The 20,325-nt window shown below is 32.5% G+C and overlaps 2 protein-coding genes and 1 long non-coding RNA gene across 3 annotated transcripts in view; 2 read left to right on the top strand and 1 right to left on the bottom strand.

Moving 5' to 3' along the window:
* LOC107015865 (alpha-1,3-arabinosyltransferase XAT3-like) overlaps positions 1–1,874 on the top strand; it is a 3,762-nt gene extending 1,888 nt beyond the window's left edge. The window contains exon 3 of the mRNA XM_015216284.2: positions 432–1,874. Within this exon, the coding sequence (XP_015071770.1) occupies positions 432–1,693 (1,262 nt within the window). The 3' untranslated portion in view covers positions 1,694–1,874. The remainder of the gene's footprint in view (positions 1–431) is intronic.
* Positions 1,875–6,076: 4,202 nt separating this feature from the next.
* On the top strand, positions 6,077–13,023 carry LOC107016212 (F-box/LRR-repeat protein At5g63520-like). Its single transcript, XM_015216705.2, has 10 exons — positions 6,077–6,346; positions 7,447–7,554; positions 8,708–8,800; positions 8,893–9,021; positions 9,238–9,327; positions 9,548–9,587; positions 9,720–9,872; positions 10,891–11,072; positions 11,825–11,943; positions 12,319–13,023. The coding sequence occupies exons 1-10, from the start codon at positions 6,098–6,100 to the stop codon at positions 12,782–12,784; spliced, it is 1,629 nt and encodes a 542-aa protein (XP_015072191.1). The 5' UTR covers positions 6,077–6,097; the 3' UTR covers positions 12,785–13,023.
* A 4,528-nt stretch (positions 13,024–17,551) lies between these two features.
* LOC107017366 lies at positions 17,552–19,947 on the bottom strand. Its single transcript, XR_001456487.2, has 2 exons — positions 18,703–19,947; positions 17,552–17,854 (listed from the first exon to the last, which is right to left on the bottom strand). It is a non-coding gene; the product is annotated as an uncharacterized LOC107017366 (long non-coding RNA).
* Positions 19,948–20,325: the final 378 nt, after the last annotated feature.

Genomic DNA, 20,325 nt, shown 5'->3' with positions numbered 1-20,325 from the left:
GGGGGGGGTGGGTGGGTGGGGTGGGGGATGAACTCTATTTTTGGATTTTTATCTTGTAATTATGATCATGTGATGGTTGTGGAATAATATATGGATAGACACTTTAACTTGGTCACTATTCACAACCAAACACTCCGACTTTGAGTATGCAAATCTAGACACCAACGAGTTAGAGTATTCAGTTGCCACTTGAGACCAAGTTGAGGCACCTATTGCCTAGATGTGCACATCTCAAAGTTGGAGTACTTACTTGCCAATTAAGGCCAAATTTGAGTGTCTGCGTATGTATTATGCCATAAATGTTTGTATTAGGGGCTGAAGTTTCTTGTGTTGGTATTATAGTCTTTTGCTTGTTAAGGTTTTTGGTTTTAGTATGACAGTGAAATATGTCAACATGGTTGTGTTTGATAGATCCTTTGGATGAATTGCAGGGTCAATTTGCTGTGAAAGAAGCAGTATCCGCTCCGATGTATGCGTGATGAAAGGGGATGTTAGGACAGATTCTGCTTCCTCTAGAATTACCCTCTACAGAAACAATGGTCATGAGAATGGTGAGGTGCTTCGGCATGAGAAGATTAGGCCATATACTCGGAAATGGGAAAAAAATGTGATGGACACCATAGATGAGTTAGACCTTGTTGTGAAGGGAGAGCATTCCAGGGTTCATCAAAAGTGTGATGTTAAACATGATGTGCCGGCTGTGTTTTTCTCTACTGGAGGTTACACCGGTAATCTTTACCACGAGTTTAATGACGGACTTTTGCCCCTTTACATCACGTCTCAGCAGTTCAACAAGAAGGTTGTGTTTGTAATCCTTGAGTACCATGCATGGTGGATTATGAAGTACGAGAACGTCCTGTCTCACCTCACTGAGTATCCTATTATAGATTTTAGCGGAGATAAGAGGACACATTGCTTCCCTGAAGCCATAGTTGGTTTAAGAATCCATGATGAGCTAACGGTTAATTCTTCATTGATGGGAAATGATAAGACCATTAGAGACTTTAGAGACCTTCTAGACCGAGCTTATTGGCCTCGGATTAGAAGTTTGATCCAAGATGAGGAACGTGAAGCTCGAATGAACATGGAAAAACATATTTCGTTACCCTCATCCGAAACAAAGATGGAAGAAAAACAGGATATGAAGAAACCTAAAGTGGTTATAATAGCTAGAAATGATTCAAGAGCTATAGTGAACGAAGATTCTTTGGTTAAACTAATCGAAGATGTTGGATTTCATGTGGAAGTTTTGAGGCCACAACGAACAACAGAGCTCGCAAGTATCTACCGAGTCCTTAATTCAAGTGATGTTATGATAGGAGTTCATGGTGCTGCGATGACACATTTCCTCTTCATGAGGCCTGGTTCTGTTTTCATCCAAATCATTCCACTCGGAACAGATTGGGCAGCAGGTACTTATTACGGAGAACCAGCAGTGAAACTGGGCCTCAAGTACATTGGATACAAAATTCTTCCGAAAGAGAGTTCATTGTATGATGAATATGACAAGAATGATCCCGTCCTGACTGACCCTAACAGCGTGAATGATCGAGGATGGGAGTTCACGAAAAAGATCTACCTTGATCGACAGAATGTTAAGTTGAATCTTGGAAGGTTCCGTAAAAGATTGCTTCGTGCCTACTATCATTCTGTCGCCAATGAAAGCTTACGTTATCGTCATCAAAGTCAGTAACTTTTACCTTATATTGTGGTTCATTAAACATATTTAGTCTCAATTGTGAGAGTTCTTAGAGTTGTACATCATGATTCAGAATAAATGAAATGAACATGAATTCCTTGTATAGATTTGTGGAAATGCCTTTTTGTGTACATTGCATATACTCATTTGCCAATTTTTACTGGCATGACATTTATGTCCTTGAACATGTTCACTGCCTTTTTTTCTTGTGCAACCTTCTCGTATTCGAAACTCACTGACCAACTTATCTTGTCTAGATGTCTAGCGTAAGCAGTCTTATCTTGACACAAATATCAATAGTTTATTCCACGACTCGAATTCATACCCGTGAGTATGTCTACTATATCACAACAAGAAGTCCCACACATCTAGGATCTGCCCTTTTGACTTGTCCATATGCATATGATTGTTTTTCTGTGCTCATTAGATCATCTTTTTGCAACATGTTAATAAGTTATTATATTAATTTTCTCTGCAAAATACTAGTCCTAACTAGGTCTAATTTAATTAATCATACACTGTGTAATACATTATACATTTTCTTAATTAATGATACTTAGCTTAGTCCATCTTCACTTCACTTCTGATTTTGTATGTTATTACTGGTTTCCAATATAAAAATTAGTGTTTGGGTAATAATATGATGGGTGTTTAAGCTTTGAGTAGCCTTACTATACATCTATCATTGCTTGGTGGATAAAGTTATCTCGTATTATATTGACAAGAGATAACATGTATTAACTGGTGCAATAATCAAGATATGCACAATTGACTCGAACAACATTATTATAATACCTAGAACAAACATCTAGAATGTAACTTAATGCTACTTTGTCTTAGATCTAGACAATCAAAGATCAAGCATACAATTACCATCAAAGAGCATCCTCACTTCCTTTATGGAAAACATTTTTGACTACTAGGAAGTAGTAGATATTCCATGAATTGAATCAATCAGGTGTACACAAGTTGACTCGATACTTTCATCTTAAAAAAAGGACATTTACAATTCTCCATCTATATTAATGCACAAGTAAAGTCAAAGATTTTGTAATATTTTCATACTTAAATCTAAGTAAAATGGTAAGTATATATTTCTTTATTGGCACTCAAAGACCACTAATCTACCATTTAATTTAGAGAAATTTTTCAAAATGTCAATATTTTAGCATTTAAGAGGATTCATTAGCAACAATTTCAATATTTAGTAAAAATGTCATTTTAGTTTGTTATGTATCTTATTTATGTTTTTATTATTTATTTTTATTTAAATAATATAATTATTTAATAACAAAAAAGAGAAAATTAAGGGGGGAAATATTTCAAAAAAAGGCAAGCATCCTTATCCTTAATTTTCTCATCAGTTACATTTTCAAATAAAATTTAAATTTTGTTTTTTTTTTCTTCAGAATTTTTACCTTTTTAAAATTATATTCATTCCACAATATATTCTATTTATATTTATTATAGTTTTTTATTAGTTTGTATTCATTCCAATAGGTATGCCGAATTTATCTATATAGTCATTTAAGAAATATATTTGTATTTTCATATATTTTTTCCCTATATAGTTATTTTTTTCTTCAAAAATCTTGTATGTATTCATTTCAATATGTATTTTATTTGTATTTCTATTTATTCTAGTTTTTATTTAGAATTTTGTATAATAATATATAAAATACAAAAAATTAGTATGATGAAAAAGTGAATGAAATATAAAATTGAAAAGAAATAATTGAATATTTGGTGTACTCATTCTTAAATAAAATACATAACTAGTTGACATACCTTTAGAATAAATACAAATTAGAAAAAAATGTCAAATTCAGTTGACATACCTTTATTAGTTTGTATTCATTCCAATATGTATGTCAAATAAAATGTAGCTATTTAAGAAATACATTTGTATTCGTATATATTTTTCACTGTGTATTTATTTTTCTTTTCAAAATCTTGTTTCCTTTTCTAAGTCGTATTTATTCCAATATGTCTATTATTTGTATTTGTATTCGAATACAAATAAACTAATAGAAAGTTGTTCTTCTTATAAATAAAATACATAACTAGTTGACATACATTTGGATGAATACAAATTAGGGACAAATACAAGATTCATAAACCATGCAACATGAAATTTTTAATAAATACAAATATTGATAGTATACATAGTGATTTGAATACAAATTAAGAAAGCATACCAAATTCTAAAAAAGAACTATAAATACAAAACAAACTAATAGAAAATTGTTCGACAACTATCCGATCTTCGTCGTCTTTTTCAAGATCCTCACGAGTAGACAAAGATTCTACATTTGCGTTCTGAATTTGAGGAAGGTTTTGCACACTAATGAGTCTTGTAAATGTTCTTCCCTCATTTTAGCAGTGGATTATACATTATACACAATTTGTTAAGTAATAAATAAATTAAAGGATGAAAAATCATCAGAAATTGGTTGATTAAGTTGAATACCTCTAGTAAGCCTCTTGAATTCAGCCATTGGAGAGTAAATCATAACGGAAATTGAGAAATACAAACAACATTTTTTTAAGATTTAAACAAAAATAAAATTAGAAAAGAAATCTGAAAATAGGATAAAGATTAGAGATACCTTAATCAAAGGGATTCTTGTTGATTCAATTTTGGATTAAAAAAACAACAAAAATATATGGCAAAAAAATATTTGCAACTTGAATGTTGGAGGAAAATCAGAAAAGATAACCATGAGAGAGAAAAAAAATTAAATGGGAGAGAGAATTAACAATTTGAAAAGATAAATATGAGAGAGAATGATTTTTTTTTTTTTAAAAAGGATATATAGAATTAATTGAAAAAGAGAGATAAAATAGGAAGAAAATTGGGACACATAAATTTTTTAAAATAATGACATTTTTGACATTATTGCTAATATTTATAAAGTATGGATATTTTTACTAAATATGTTATTTATTTTGACTAGTTTACTAATTTTTCCTTTAATGATAACACACTATTCACCAGTCAAATAATATGATTACATTATCTAAATCACTTATACCTAATTCAACTTACAACCTTATGGTTAAGTATTGGTGAGTGTTAATGGCACGTGACTTCGGGCGAATATAATTTTAGTGTTATAGTTAAATTTAGGGGTGTTGTGGATTGACTTGAAATTAGAAATATTAAAATGAGTTAAAATAAAATTGAGTAGAGTTTTTACTTTGGGCTCAAAGGTTGGACTTAAAAATGTTGTTGAGCCTAATTTGATCCGCTTAATCTCAATATTTTAATACATTGTTATTTAAGTTTTATAACCACAATTTGATTTTCAACAAAAGAAAATTTAATAAAAAAAAGTTACAAATGAATAGATAAACTTATGAACAAAGTATCAGAAATTTGTAGAAGGCTTATAAATGAACAATGATATATTTGGTAGAACTTTTGTATAAAGTATCAATACTAATTAAGGTTGTGTATCAAAATTAATATTTGAACAAGATACATTATGCATGATATAAACAACCAAAAAGATAAAAAATTGTCAACAATCTAATCAACGGAAAGCAACGAAGATGTATCCTTCTTGGACTAATTGGGTAAGCCTAATATTGAAAGATCGAATCAATGGAATGAAGTGTATCAAGAGCACCATCTCTGCCTTAGCAATATTTTCCACCCCTTTTCCGGTAAAGAGACTGGGAGTAGCAAATTTAATAATTTTTTAAAATGAAAAAACTTTTTAAAAAAATGACAACTGAAGTGATGGAAAGAAATCTACCCTTAAAAATCTTGAAATAAATAATGATAAAGAGAAAAGATTTGAAATTCAAAAGTGAATTAATATTGGTAACTTAGAGAGATTTATGGCTTGAAATAGGAAATTTGTGACTAAGAAAAAAAAAGAAAGAAAATCATGATATGAGATTTTTGAATTAATGTATCTTGAAAAAAGGATGATGAGAGTAAAATTGAAAATTTTTGATATTTTTTTAAATGGTAGAAAAAATAAAAAAATATAATAATAAAATGAGCATGTAAAAGTTTGGATCATAATTGTAAGAAATTAAACAACGATATTATTGATATAGCCCATGCCCCATTTGTCAATTTAACATTCTAATATAAACTACCAACCAAATAACACCTCAACTAATAAATTAAGATTGTATTACTTTAAATTTATTTATTTTTTAAAATTTATATATTTTTCTAGTTTACGTGATATTTAAAAATCTCTCATAAATTTTAATTACATAAAGTCACAATATATCACATAAATCAAAATATATATAAAATTTCAAAAAATGAGATCGAAATATAATAAAACCCAAAGTTCAAGGGCCACTCTAGCAATATCAGTTTTTCAAAAAAATAATAATAAAAAGGAAGTTCAAGTGTGTTTCAGCTTTTGAAAAATGGCGGCCAAACAAAGGCAGAAATTGACGGCGATGGAGACGGAGACCGCAGCAGCGGCAGAGGCGGCGACGGCGACGGCGGCGATTGATTTAATCGGAGAAGACCTTCTGCACAACATTCTGTCTCGGTTAACAGCAGAATCATGTGCATCAGCAGCATGTGTGAGCCGTAGTTGGAATCTCATCATTAATCGCCTTCTTACAATTCCAAATCTTACATCTGCTCTTTCCTGCCATCCTTGTCTTCAGGTATAAGCTTCATTCTAATTTTTTTTGTTTCCTTTGGCTTAATCATTTTGTTGATCTAAGTATGAAACTTGTTAAAAGCCCTAATTTATGCAACACATTTTCCTTTTTAGTTTTTCGATATCTTTTTTATATTTTTAAATAATCTAACTTTGAATTTTCTGTTGTAATTCGATGAGATGATACATAGTCAGGAGCGAGACTCGAGAGATCAATTCCCTTGTCAATGCCTTTTCAATCGAGCTTTTGACTAAACTATGTGATTTGCGAGCTATTGTGTTATCCGTTGTGCACCCAAATAGTAGGTGCTATGGGTTTCTATGCTCAATACGAAGCACTAGAAAGGAAGATGAAATTTTGAAACTTGTGGTTTAAAGCAACTTACATATATTTTATTTTATTGAAGGGCGGAAATGAGAATTTTAACTGCATATTCTTCATAAGACAGACTAACAAGAACAATGTGCTTTATTCATTGGGACAAAAGGACTATTAATTATAAGAATTACACCCTCCTCACCATCTTTTATGGCAGTCTTTGACGGGACATGGAGCTTAAGAGGAAAGGAAGAAAACTTTTGAAACTTGTGGACTAAAAAATAAAGTGTCACATAAAATTGAGACGCCTCTAAAGGCAAAATGAAAGCTTTAAGTTATAATATTATAAGAATAGAATGATGTCATTCCTCTTTGAGACATATTATTGCAAAAGAAAGAAGAAAAGATTATCAAATAAATTGGGCACATATGGAGTACTAATTATAAAAATTACTCTCTCTGTTCTGATTTAAGAAAGAAAGACAGTATTTTTAGAAGAATTATTTTGAAAAATTGAAGAAATGAGTGATTGAATACACACAAAAAATAAGATGAATTGACCTTTGTATTCCAAACCTTGCCATTCTTTTTGGGACTGGAGGAGATATATATATTTTCAGAATTCGAACTTTGATAGTCAACACAAGATGAGAAGAATACAATATTTGTTAAAAGTTACTGTAGTTTGTTGAGAACTTCTCAAAAGAACTATTTTGGGACAATGGTAGTATCTTGTTTAGCTTATTACAAGAGTTTATTGGGTTTAAAATGATTTTTTGGTGTAGGGTGCTGTAGATGAGGCTGTTGACAAGGTTTTAGCTAGGCCGATCCGGCCCCAGTTTGTAATTGCTTCCATTGGTCCTTCTTTTGACTTGGAGGAAGCTCAGTGTCTCGTATGTGATCTTCTCTCTCTCTTTCTCTCTTTATTTGGCATTTATGTGTACTAGAAATTGTGGCATACTCAATGAATATGTTTGTTAAATGGTCTGCATCAATATGTTCAAAACAAATTCAAATTAACGTCTTACTTTTTATTTTAAGTTGTCTAAAACAAGTCTCCTTCTCATTTTCTTATGATTCTGAATACTTTCTAATTCAGAGTTTTAAGATTATAATTTGAGATTTGTATCATGTAATAAGATAAAATGTTGCAAAGTAAATGGCTGAAATGTTTGTTTGAAAGGAAAAAATTCACAGTGAAGTGTAAATTTGAATAACCTTGAACTTTTAAAAGTTATGAAAATTGTTTAGGATAATATTATGATAGAATGGGGTAATGTGGTCAATGAGGATTCATATAGCCAACACCAACTTGTTTGAGACTGAGGCATAGTTGTTGTTGTACAAAATTAAAAATAGTGTCATATAAATTGAGATCGAGAGTGTATTACCCTATTATATAAAAGAATAATTTAGGATCTCAGTTTTGTTCTAAACAATATTTAAATTGTTCAAATATCAACTTGGACCCGCGTTTAATTCAGCGTAATTACTTGAAATCTTATCTTAATAGCTCTTCTGAAACAAATTAGATACCTAATGGGTTGAGTATGAGCTGACGTGCAAAAGATTAGGAAAGTGAAGTGTAGTCAAAGATCAGTTTAGCCCTATTATTATGTTAATTGTAGAAGTGTTGGTAATTTTTCAACTTAAGACCTTTTAATTTCAAGTAGTTACATAGTGACTGACAGCGCTATTTAAGTTTGTTAGAGTATTGTATCTATAGTGAATAATCTAATGAACATTTTACCTAGTTTTTTAGCATTGATATCGTGTGATTCATAGAAAACATCTTTTTTAGGCACAAGCAAGTCTATAGCTACGTACGCGAACTAATTAATATATTGAGGTGATCAGTATGAAGATTTCAAAGTTAAAAAATACACGAAACAATCAGAATGAAGAGCGTCCTGTTTTGTTTTTGAAACTGAAATGATATACTTTGTTAAACTAGAGATACTAAAAAAATCATCCTTTCGAAGTATGAATTGTCACACATTGGAATAAGCTATATGTGCTGCTTATGGTGGATATATTGTTCTGCAGATTAGTGATAGATTCAGTAGCGAAATTCCAATAATCACTTCGATATCCTGTGGAATTTTTGGGCAAGACGCTAACACTAATGAGTTTGAAGAGGTAACTCTAGTGGTTATAGACTAGAATCTTCTTGGGATGCATTCTGAATTCAACCAACAAGAATTGAAGTGGAGAAAATGATGTTTTTCCAGGTTCAGTGGGACACATGGGAAGACAACAAGGCTCATGAGGATCTTCTTAATGAGGACGAGGGTGTTTTAGTGACTGTTGGTTTCTTGCCAGGATTAACAGTTGATTTAATCCCATTAAAAAAAACTCGGGTAATCCTGTTCTCCAATACAACCCCTAACATTTTACAAATATGTCTGCTTTATTGAGAGGAATCTGAACTTCCACTTTTTAACTTTATTTTCATTTCGATTTTATGAAGTTCCTACTTGGAACTTTGAAGGATATGAATTGTTTATATCTAGTAGGAAATTTGTGCTTACTTGATTTAAAATGGGCTACACTAACTCGTGGAGAACAAACTTCAGGGACTCATGACTGAGAATTTCGTTCGCAGTATCAGAGAACGCTCGTTTTCGCGTTCTGGATCATCACCAATGGGAATTTTATTATTTTCTGTAAGTATTAAGTCTCTTAAGACCTTTCATTTTGTTATTCTTGCCCCCCTGTGGAAAAGCAGTTTATGCTGTTAGCGGGAACATGCTTTTAGTTAATTAATTGTGTTTGAAAAGCTGAATTAACTTTGAGGGACACTTGAAGTTATGCTTTTCAATATCTAGGAACAGCCTTCTTTTTCTTACTTAAAATGTAACGAAAATCATTTGAATGTTGTTCTAGGACGAGGACATTGACATCAAACCGGTCCTTGCAAAGTTGGGTGAGTGAGCTTCATAGTTCTCATTTATGCAAAACTTCATTGTTCCCATACTTTTGTGAATGCTGATTTTTCTTCTTACTTCATTCTGTGAGAAAAAAATTATATGTTCAGTGCCCCATTTCGTGTTTGTAGATTATGCTTTTTCCAGTGAGACTGCCATTGTGGGTGACGCGGGTTCTAAGTTTGTATACCAAAATGGAGCAGCAATTAGTTTTTATAATAGCAGAGTGTCCAGTTCAGCTGCTGTTGCTCTTTTGTTTTCAAGGGATACAGGCAAGCCTCCTGGTATGTACTTCTTCTTGACTGGAACTTTCCGGTTTCAAATCATGATTCTGTTGTTCAATAACAAGAGCACAGTTTTATTAGGCATTTGGGTTGGAGAGAAACTTGCTAGTCTGATATAGGGGGGCGTGATTAATCTTTGGCGCACATCTTCAATATCAACTAAGTTATGAAGTTGTCTAAACTCCCCAAATTTTGTTCTTGAAAAATTTCACAAACTCAATTTTTGATCAACTAACATCGATGAAAATCCAAAGTCTGTCGACTTCCTTGTGGAATAATATGAACTTACCAATTTGAGTACAACTCAATTATTAGCTGGTTCTATTCCTCAACTTTATAGTTAAATAGAAACAGAGATACTGAGATAGGAAGGAAGAGAACATAATCAATTGATCTTTTTTCTTTTCTTTCTTTTTTTGAGAAAGATAACAATATTATATATGTAGCACAAAGGCTTTTCTAGGTCATCTTTACAGATAACAAAAACCCCACAAGTCATAGCTTTCTCCTAGAGCCTACAACAAAAGTTCTGTTATGTCTAGCTTTGAATCAACATCCTTAACAAAATCTTGATCATTGCTGGTAATAACGATATCGTCAACATAAACCACTAAATAAATACACATAATTGGAGCAGAGTGCCGATAAAACACCGCCAATCATGTCAATCGTCAACATAAACCACTAACTATATAGCTTGAGCGTTGTGTAGTGCATTTGACCCGTATTTGTCTGAATAACTTCGGTAAGTGCTATCTGATGTGGTTTCTACTTAATGAACTTTCATTCTCTGTGAACTTTGTGCTTGATCTTTTAGGTTCATGACCTTAATATTTTTGAAAATTTTCTGTATTTGTTCAAGTTATGTCGTGCTTCTTTTGCACTTATATCAGTAAATATATCAGTATGGTTAGATTTCTTGTCTTCTACTTAATATTTTCGTAAATGTAGGTAATTTAGCATATCATATTTCCAGGGAATTTATTGAAAAAATCATTTTCTGGGACCCTATAAACAGGTGTTGGGGAAACTCAGTTTCATGTAATGTTATCCACTGGCGTTTCACCGATTGGGCCTAAATACAAAGCTGTTTATGTTAAGGCAGTGTCTGATGACAATTCTACTCGGCTCATGGCGACAACAGATGAAATTGATTTTAATATGGATGGTCAGACTATTTTAGATCCGATTTATAATGAGGTAAGGTAGTACCTCTTCTGAAGTAAATTGGTTCTAATGTTTAAGCTCCAAAGTTCAAGTAGCTAGTTTCTGAAGGAAGTAATTACAGCTGATTTGATAAGAAAGACAACTACCAAAAATACTTGCAAGATTTTGTGGTGTAACTAGTCTCGTTGTCTTCTTCCTTTGATTCCTTCCATCATAATGAATCCTTTTAAGTTCAGTAATGTGTGGACTTGTCAAATGTCAGAACTCTATTGCTCTTGCCTCACTTAGAGGGAAGGACATACAATGGGTTTAACGTGGTGCATTACAGAAGATTGGACATATTTGGATGATTAGAGTTGATCATGCTGGCTGACTGATTTTCAAATTCTATTGGTAACTCAGAAAAAAAACTGGCCATTTCAAATTAAGGTTATAAAAGACTTCATAGAAGAATTTTCACGATTGATCTTTGTCGCATGTACAGTTACACAAGGTATAGCATCATAAGAAACAGTAATAAAACCACTTTTGTTAAACCATGTTATTTTTTTAAATTCTTAATGGTTTAATAATCTGCTATATAGAGCGTAATTTGAAAGTCAAGGTTTCTTGTGAGTTGAAGATGTCTTTTACAAAATCGTTACCTATTTAGAATTTAGATGCTGTCTTATTGATGAAACTTCCCTTCTAGTATACATCTTCCTTCATGTGTGTGTTTGAAACACATGAACATAATTCACTCCTCTTTGATTTCTTCTTTCTTTTCTATGGTTTGATTTCATCAGTTGGGAGATCATACCCATTCTCGAACTCTCTATGTTGGAGTTACAAAGATGAGGAAATGCACTTCTCGGCATGTGGACGCGAACTGGGTATTTATGCATGAATTCCAAATGGTTTTAAGGTAATTAATGCACCATTGAGCTTGATTGTCCATAAAATTGAAAAACATTTTCATTGTATAACTACTGTTGTTTCTTTTACTTGAGCTATTTTATTAATTTTACTGTCAGTACTTCTCTTTTCTACTTGTATTTGTCGATTTTTTTTTCCATCTGAAAATGCTTTTACTAAGCGGAGGGTCTATCGGAAACAATCTTTCTCTCTCCCACAAGGTAGGCTAAGGTTTGTGTACACACCCCATTCCTACGAAAACCTTTGTGGTGGGATACCGGTGAGCATATTGTTGTCGTAGTTGAAACTGCTGTCTTTACAACCATTTATGCCTTTCCTCTTCCTCTCTCTCTTTACTTCTGTAACTAATTATACGAATTTGCAGAGGTGATTACGAGTATCTCTATGTCCATGGTGATGGTATCAAAAGTTACGACTCCTTCCAGTTTTACCATGCAAATTCTGATTTGGCGCGTGCTTCTTGCCAGAATGTTTCAAACAAGATGAAACTTCTGAAGCAGGATCTAAACCACGTAACTGATGATCATTCTAATAGCAATGGAAGCTATGGTGTGCAGAAGAAGTATGTTTTTGGTGGTATGATGTTTGCTTGCTATGGTCGTGGCAAGCTATTTTTTGGTGAACCTAATGTAGATGCCTCACCTTTCCTGGAGAACTTCCCTGGGATTACCTTCTCAGGAACCTATTGTAATGGAGAAATTGCACATGGAAATTTTAGCTTATACGAAAACGGGTCTAAAGAACATAGCTCTACACGTTGCAGTTTGCACGAATTCAGCACCGTCTACCTGGTTATGTCATATACTCCCCCTACATTGCCACAATTTTAGAGATTTAATTGGTATCGTCTTTTGACAATTTGGTGAACTGGTGGGTAATGGCAAAAGTGTTTTTGCTGGTTTGAATAGGATATTGCTCTGTACTTTTTGGTGTTGGAATTTGGTGGTAGAGGGCAAATGTCTCGTGTACATACTTCACAAGCAATTCTACATTATTTTACTATTGTTTTTGTTCTGTTAATTTAGTTATTAATAGGGAAAGAGTCAAAAACACACTTAGATGGGTTTTATACTTGCACTCACTTATTACTATTAGTTTGAGAATCATCTACCAGATTACACACATTAAGACAATGATTAAAATCTCTAACCATCCACCTCTGTTACTGGCCTTCTCCTTCCTCATTAGTACTGATAACATCAAAGTCTTCTCCTACCAGCCATGCTAGATTGCTATTATTTAGACATTAAATTCCATTGCAATCTTTCACTTTGTGTACATTTAGCATACACTAGTACTATCATCACTTCAATGCCTAATACTTGATTTTGCAGTTTAAAATTTATCATTTTCTCTTCATCCCTTACTATTTCATATTCCACGATTTCATCAATAAAATTTCAAATTTTACAATCTATGTCTGCCTAACCATACTTCATCCCAACTTCCTTCTAAGCTCCTCTAGTTGTTGACTATCTTCAAATGATTCTATAAATCCCGTCATGTAAAATTGGTACCTTATATGCATATTTATCTGTCTAGTAAACATGTTTTGGGTGTTTGCCAACCTAGTTTAAGGTCCTCATAGATATTTAGTGTTTTTGATACTAAGCAAAGATACATGTAAATATAGTAACTTTAGATTGTGTATCTAATTTTGTGACAAAATATTCTATGATATATTATAAGAATACGATATTCTCAGAATATCTGTAGGAACGATTTTAGAAGTAGGAGATTCAATCTCATGTATATATATTCTTTTTTTCTGAAATGAGAATGTAGAGTCAGATTCTTAAAACACTAATAATTGTTTTTATATGATATCGGAGCCATGGTAGGGGATGAAGAATCACTAAGAAATGAACCAACCAAAAAGAAAATGTCGGAATATTAAGAGGATTCAACAACAAGGTGTGTACCTTGTAATTCACAGCGGAAGTCATCAATTTGCTTCTTTGATAGGTTGGTGTTCAAGTCCATCTTTGAATCACTAGAAAACAAAGATTTTGTTCACAAACTAGAAGTCTGTTTTTGTGTGTTGATGAATCTGTTTGAGAAACTCAATACTTTTGTTTCTAGACTGAACGCTTGATTCAAGTCCATCTTTGAATCACTAGAAAACAAAGATTTTGTTCACAAACTAGAAGTCTGTTTTTGTGTGTTGATGAATCTATTTGAGAAACTCAATACTTTTGTTTCTAGACTGAACGCTTGATTTTTGATTTTCTATTTCACAGGTTTTCCTCTCTTTTCATGTTTAACGTTCCACTTCTCACGTCTCACGTCTCACTAAAACTGCTCCTACTAGGAGTCTTTTAAAGAGGAGTTGAACATTTACATTGTAACTGTTCAGTCTTATCCTTTAAATGATTTATCCTAATTAATTAATTGGATGAGTCCACAAGGGCGACCCACGACCCAAGACTTACATCTTCCACTTCACACATGGTGGACAAGACCCAAGTCAAAATTATATCAATCAGACACACAATTGATACGACAAATAGTTTGTGCGACCTATGTGAGCACGAAGAACTTATCTTTAAGGTTTTACAAGCCTAATGTATGAATTCAATCACATGTGGAAAGAGTTCACTACTTTTAAAGGACACTATTACTCACAATACCCCAGACGTCATTCACTACTTCAGTAGTTACTTATTCGATCCCCCAACCTCTTAAAGAGGTGAACTCGAGTTCATGTTTAACTTTATACACACAATAACACTTGAATGAATAGCCGACTTATGTATACAAGTTAAATTGTTCATTTAATCGTCTTACCTTTCTACTCGAATCTATGTGTTCCATATACACTGCTTTTCTAGACATGTACTGCATGGCTGAATAATTCATGGCTATTAGTAACATACTAAAGTAGCAACACCAATTGAAACTTCAAGAAATAGCTAAAGGTCAAAGGGTATTTCATTGAAAAGTTATTTTAACTTTTTTGGGTCTCACACAATAGAAAAGCAGGGAATATTCTTTCATTGACCCATTGATCGCTAGACACACGTGGTATGAAACACATGCTACGATGTTTACGCCTTAAATTGGTGTATGTGTCTCATTCTATTGATTATTCAACACCGTACAAACCTTGGTCTAAACATCGAGATGTTTAACCCTAGTTTCTCTCTTCAGTGATCTTTAAGCTCATTTCTTGGAGAAACTTTTGTCTGAATCAAAAAACAAGTCATAAAATGGTGGTGAAATTTATCCCCTCATGTTCCCGACGTAAGAGGCGATTGCTCGTGTGAGAGAGTCAATCTCGCGACTTGTTCGACCCATTATATATCTTACATATTACTACATGCATACTACATTTGAACATAAATTCAATAATTGTATATAAAAGATAATATCATAACAATCAAGTCAGTTTATAATACTGAAATATCATCATACTCTACGTAAACCTAGAGCCTTAACATATTTTTCAAACAAGTCTTAAAAGATGACCTTCCTGAAAAAAATCAACTATCATTTCATGTGTATGAATGTATAGTAAAGTTATTTCTCCACTTGCCACTACGTCTCTCACAAAGCTATACTTGATGTCAATGAGATTGGTTCTTCTGTGATACTTAAGATCCTTTTTGTGCACGATAGTTGCTTGACTATCATAATGTAGAAACATTGGACCCTTAGAATTCTTTGTAATACTCAAATGTTCAAAGAATCTCTTTGATCAAACAACTTTTTGTAATGCATATAGACATGCCACAAATTCAGGTTCCATGGTTGAAAGTACTGTGAAGTTTGCTTCTTACTTTTTCATGAAATAGTACCACCATTTAGTAACAAAGCAAAATCCGATGTTTGATTTCTTATCATCTCAGTCACCAGCCAAATCATCTTCTGTATAACCTTTTATGAATAGATCAGATCCACTATAACTCAGTGTATGATTTGCAGTTCTCATCAGATATCAGAATATTCTCTTTACTGCTTTCCAGTGATTTTTTTTAATATTGGATTGATATCTGCTAACTAGACTCACGGCATAACAAATGTCTGGGCGAGCACACATCATAAAATACATCGAACTCCCGACTGCACTAGAATAAGGAACTCGAGACATGTCTTTCTATTGACCTATCCGGTTTACATTTAACTTTAATAATTCATTTATTCCCAGTAGCTTAACGTTCCTTTGGAAGGTCAACTAGAGTCCATACTTTGTTGGTTTTCATAGACTCTAATTCTTCTTTCATCGGTTTAACCATTCATCCCTTTTAGGGCTTGATAAAGGCTTTGTTACAGAATTATGTTCATCAAATTTCGTAGGAGATACCAAGAGAACATATATTTGAAGTTCAAATTCCTCTATAGGATTTTGGGATTCATAAATCTCACTTGGACCAGGAACCATTTCTTGATTCATTGAATTATCAAGTATGTTTGACAACATTATCTGATCTTCTAAATTTAATATTTCGTACAAAGGTTGGGATTCATAACTCTCACTTGGCCCAGAAATCATTTCTTGATCCATTGAATTATCAAGTATGTTTGACAACATTATCTGTTCTTTTGAATTCAACATTTCGTACAGAGGTTGGGATTCATAACTCCCACTTGATTGATGAATCATTTCTTGATCCATTGAACTATCAAGTATGTTTGACAACATTATCTGATCTTCTGAATTCAACATTTCGTACAGTGGTTGTGATTCATAACTCTCATTTGGTCTAGAATCATTTCTTGATCTATTGAATTATCAAGTATGTTTGACAACATTATCTGATCTTCTGAGTTCAACATTTCGTACAGAGGTTCAACTTCATTCATATATCTTTTAAAGCACTCAAGTTCTTTAATGAAGTATGAGCATCACACCTTGCTTTTACATTTATTGGACGACAAATATTAATTGAAGTGGGAATTTAGCTCTCTTAGCCTCTCAAATGATTTATGCGTAATCTTTCCAGCAAGACAATTATCATAAGTTGACATTTCAATTTTAGTGAAAGAACCTAAATGCCTTCTTTTGCCAACTATTTCATTTAATATTGTCCTATGTGACCTATTGTAGCATGTTATGACTTTTATTGGCATATAATTAGGCAAGAATTTTAATAAGTATGCATGTGACATACACATTCAAGCAAATCAATTCTCATAAAGGTTTCATATTTAAATGTAAAATCGAAAAGATACTTAAGTATCCATTCATCATTTATAAATTAAACATTTAACCAATATTTGAAATTAACTTCTTAATGTGTACGCTAATGTATTTTAGACTATAATCACAAATTTGCATGTCTTATTATTAAACACCATATAATATTGTGCAATAGAATAATCATTCACTCATCCAAAATAAAAGAGAATAAAACTTAAAAAATCATATCAAAGCACAATTAAAGATGTTCACTTTAAAGTTTAATAAAAAAATATTTAAATTGATAAAAAAGGAAGTATTGGATACATTGTGGGTGAAGTTTTACCCACTTAACTCCTATTATTACATAGTACTTTCATAATTTTTTAGTATCCCCAATTTCAATTCTAACTTCATTAAGTTCATTCTTCCAGTATTCTGGCAAGGAATTATTCAAAACATTATACCCTTTTTACTCTCTGAAACTTGTTCACTTTCATTAAGCTTTTCAAAATTTTGACAAAGATCTGGAGGAATCCTATTAAATAACCAAGGAGATCCATCTTCAAAAACTTAAACTCTCTTAGATATATTTCTTTTTTTCTTCGAATGGTCCTTTCACTCCTTAACATACTTTGTGTCTTTTTTGGGACACCAATCTGTACGACTTTTCGCCCTCGAAAACACATCTTACGGCGGATTGCTCATTGACCTCGTCCTTTTGCTCTACTTTGAGAACTCCCACTTGGAGTAATTTGAGCATGTTCCTTTTCAGCCATATCTGAAATTGGAACAAAAAGAAATATGGTTAATCCATTTAATGTGACAACATATGTTACAAATTTCTCATAAAAGGCAAGCAACTGTTTAAGAAACATTAGGAGTAAATGAATACACAAGACCAATAAAATCCTAAAGAGGACACATATAAAAATGATCCTGAATAGGACTCTAATCTCAATCCAATTTTTTTTTAAAAAAAAGTTTTTTTTAGTCCAACTTAAAAAATTCATATCTTACTTGTTTTAAGTCTGTTTCTCTATTATAATATATTTTCGGAAAGCTTAAAACGAGCAGACATGTATAAATTGCACAAAAAATTTCCAAATTGCTCCAGACAGATGCAGTTTTTCGAAAAACTATAAAAAAACAATCAAAATTTTCAACAATTCGTATCTAACTCATTTTAGTTCTGTTTCTCTATTATAATATTTTTTCGGAAAGATATGCACCGCCGAATTATGATTGGATAAGTTTCGACCAAAAATATCTTCCAACCAATTTTCAAATTGCTATCAAACAGAAGCAGTTTTTTTTTAAAAAAAATTGCCGAGTTATTTTCATAGTAGGACAAGTAATCCTTTCTCTTTCATGATTCACAACCAAATAGGATTCTGAATCCTATTTTCCATATTATTAATCCATAATTAAACATCAAATAAAAGCTTAAAATTTTTTTCCAATTCTTTTTCTTCTTCTTTCTATTCACTGATTTTTAAAAGAAATATACTTAATTTATTTTCTTAAAACATAGTGAATAACCAAGAAAGTAACGCATAATGAGATTAATAACAATGACTCTGATATCATTGTCAGAATATTAAGAGGAATTAAGAACAAGATGTGTACCTTGTAATTCAAAGTGAAAGTCGTTAATCTGCTTCTTTGACAGGTTGGTGCTCAAGTCCATCTTTGAATCACTAGGAAACAAAGATTTTGTTCACAAACTAGAAGTCTGTTTTTGTGTGTTGATGAATCTGTCTTAGAAACTCGATACTTTTGTTTCTAGACTGAACACTTGATTCTTGATTTTGTTTCACAATTTTCTCTCTTTTCACATTTGATGTTCCACTTCTCACGTCTCACTAAAATTGCTCCCACTAGGAGTCTTTTAAAGAGAAGTTGAACATTTACATTGTAACTGTGTAGTCTTATCCTTTAAAGGATTTATCCTAATTAATTGGATAAGATATTAAAACAGATTGGGTTGGGTCGGGTTGGTCCACGTGGGCGACCCACGACCAAAACTTATAGAAAATCTCACCTTATCATTTGACTTCAAACAACAACCCAGAAAACTTGATTACACAAGTACAATCGCGGGGAGAAAATCATGAAGAATGAGATCGTGCAATGCGTACCTCATTAGGTGCTTGAAGGAAATATGAATTTATTGACGGAACAATCACGGAACCGGTAGAAGGGTCGTCTGTGTTGGAGGACTGGTGAACCTTTTAATCCATGATAGTATCATGGATTCAAAATACTACCGAACCAACTTTGCTTTCAATCATATCACATAGAATGTAAAAAAAATCTCTGGGAAGAAATTACGGAACTGGTTTTAGTTGCCAATGGACTGAGGATATTCAATAATTGAAATCTAATTTGGCAGATTGTAAGTATGAAAGTTATAAGATACTATGGAAGAATGAAGAAAATACGGGACGAACTAGCAAATTATGAACAAGTACGCATACGTGTGAAGGATGCAAGTGTGTAACATAGGATCACAGTTAAAAAAGCGACGGGAGAAAGAAAAAGTGCGTAATTCTTTATGGTATTGGATGGTATGCTCTATGGGTGAGAGGATGACAAGTAAACAGGACAAAATCTCATGGATAATTGACATTGGGGCATCAAACCATATGAATGCAAACTTGAAGTGCATGAAGTGATTGGATGTGTGTACTTTCCATATGCACAACAAAAAATAGCTACACAAGAGGGATCTGTAAAACTTAGCGAGAACTTGAAGCTTGAAAATGTTATCTCTGTGCCTCGTTTAAAACGCAATTTAATTTTCGTATCAGAATTGATAGTGATGTCGATTGTATTGTTCAATTCACTAAAAGTTTGTGTATTATGTAGGGCCGCACTTCGAGGATGCTAATTATTGAGGGTGAACAAAGAAATGGACTCTATTAGTTTCAGATGGTACCACAAACTATGACAATAAAGAATAGGACATACTCATTCGATCTTTCGCACAAGTACATCCTTCTTTAAAGGTTATCAAGTTAGTTTCCAATGTTATTCACTAACGATAGGAAGATGATGAATAAAGCTTGTAGTGTAACGTCAAAGAGATAAACATACTAGAGATAGGTTTTTCTTAAGTGAAAATAAAGCTTCTGAACTCGTTCATTGTGATTTATGGGGTCCATACATAAATCTATGTTCAAGTGGTGCTTTATTTTTTTTGGACAATTGTAGATGACTATTCCATGCAGTATGAATATTTTTGTTAAT

This window comes from Solanum pennellii, chromosome 4 (assembly GCF_001406875.1).
Source record: "Solanum pennellii chromosome 4, SPENNV200".
NCBI lineage: Eukaryota > Viridiplantae > Streptophyta > Magnoliopsida > Solanales > Solanaceae > Solanum > Solanum pennellii.
Note: the sequence above shows the minus strand (reverse complement) of the source record. Positions and strands in the feature narration are given on the sequence as shown.

Coding starts and splice junctions, on each gene's coding strand:
- LOC107016212 (XM_015216705.2), top strand. CDS start 6,098: ATGGCGGCCAAACAAAGGCAGAAATTGACGGCGATGGAGACGGAGACC. Junction 6,347..7,446: donor CCTGCCATCCTTGTCTTCAG/GTATAAGCTTCA, acceptor TTTTTGGTGTAG/GGTGCTGTAGATGAGGCTGT. Junction 11,073..11,824: donor TAGATCCGATTTATAATGAG/GTAAGGTAGTAC, acceptor TGATTTCATCAG/TTGGGAGATCATACCCATTC.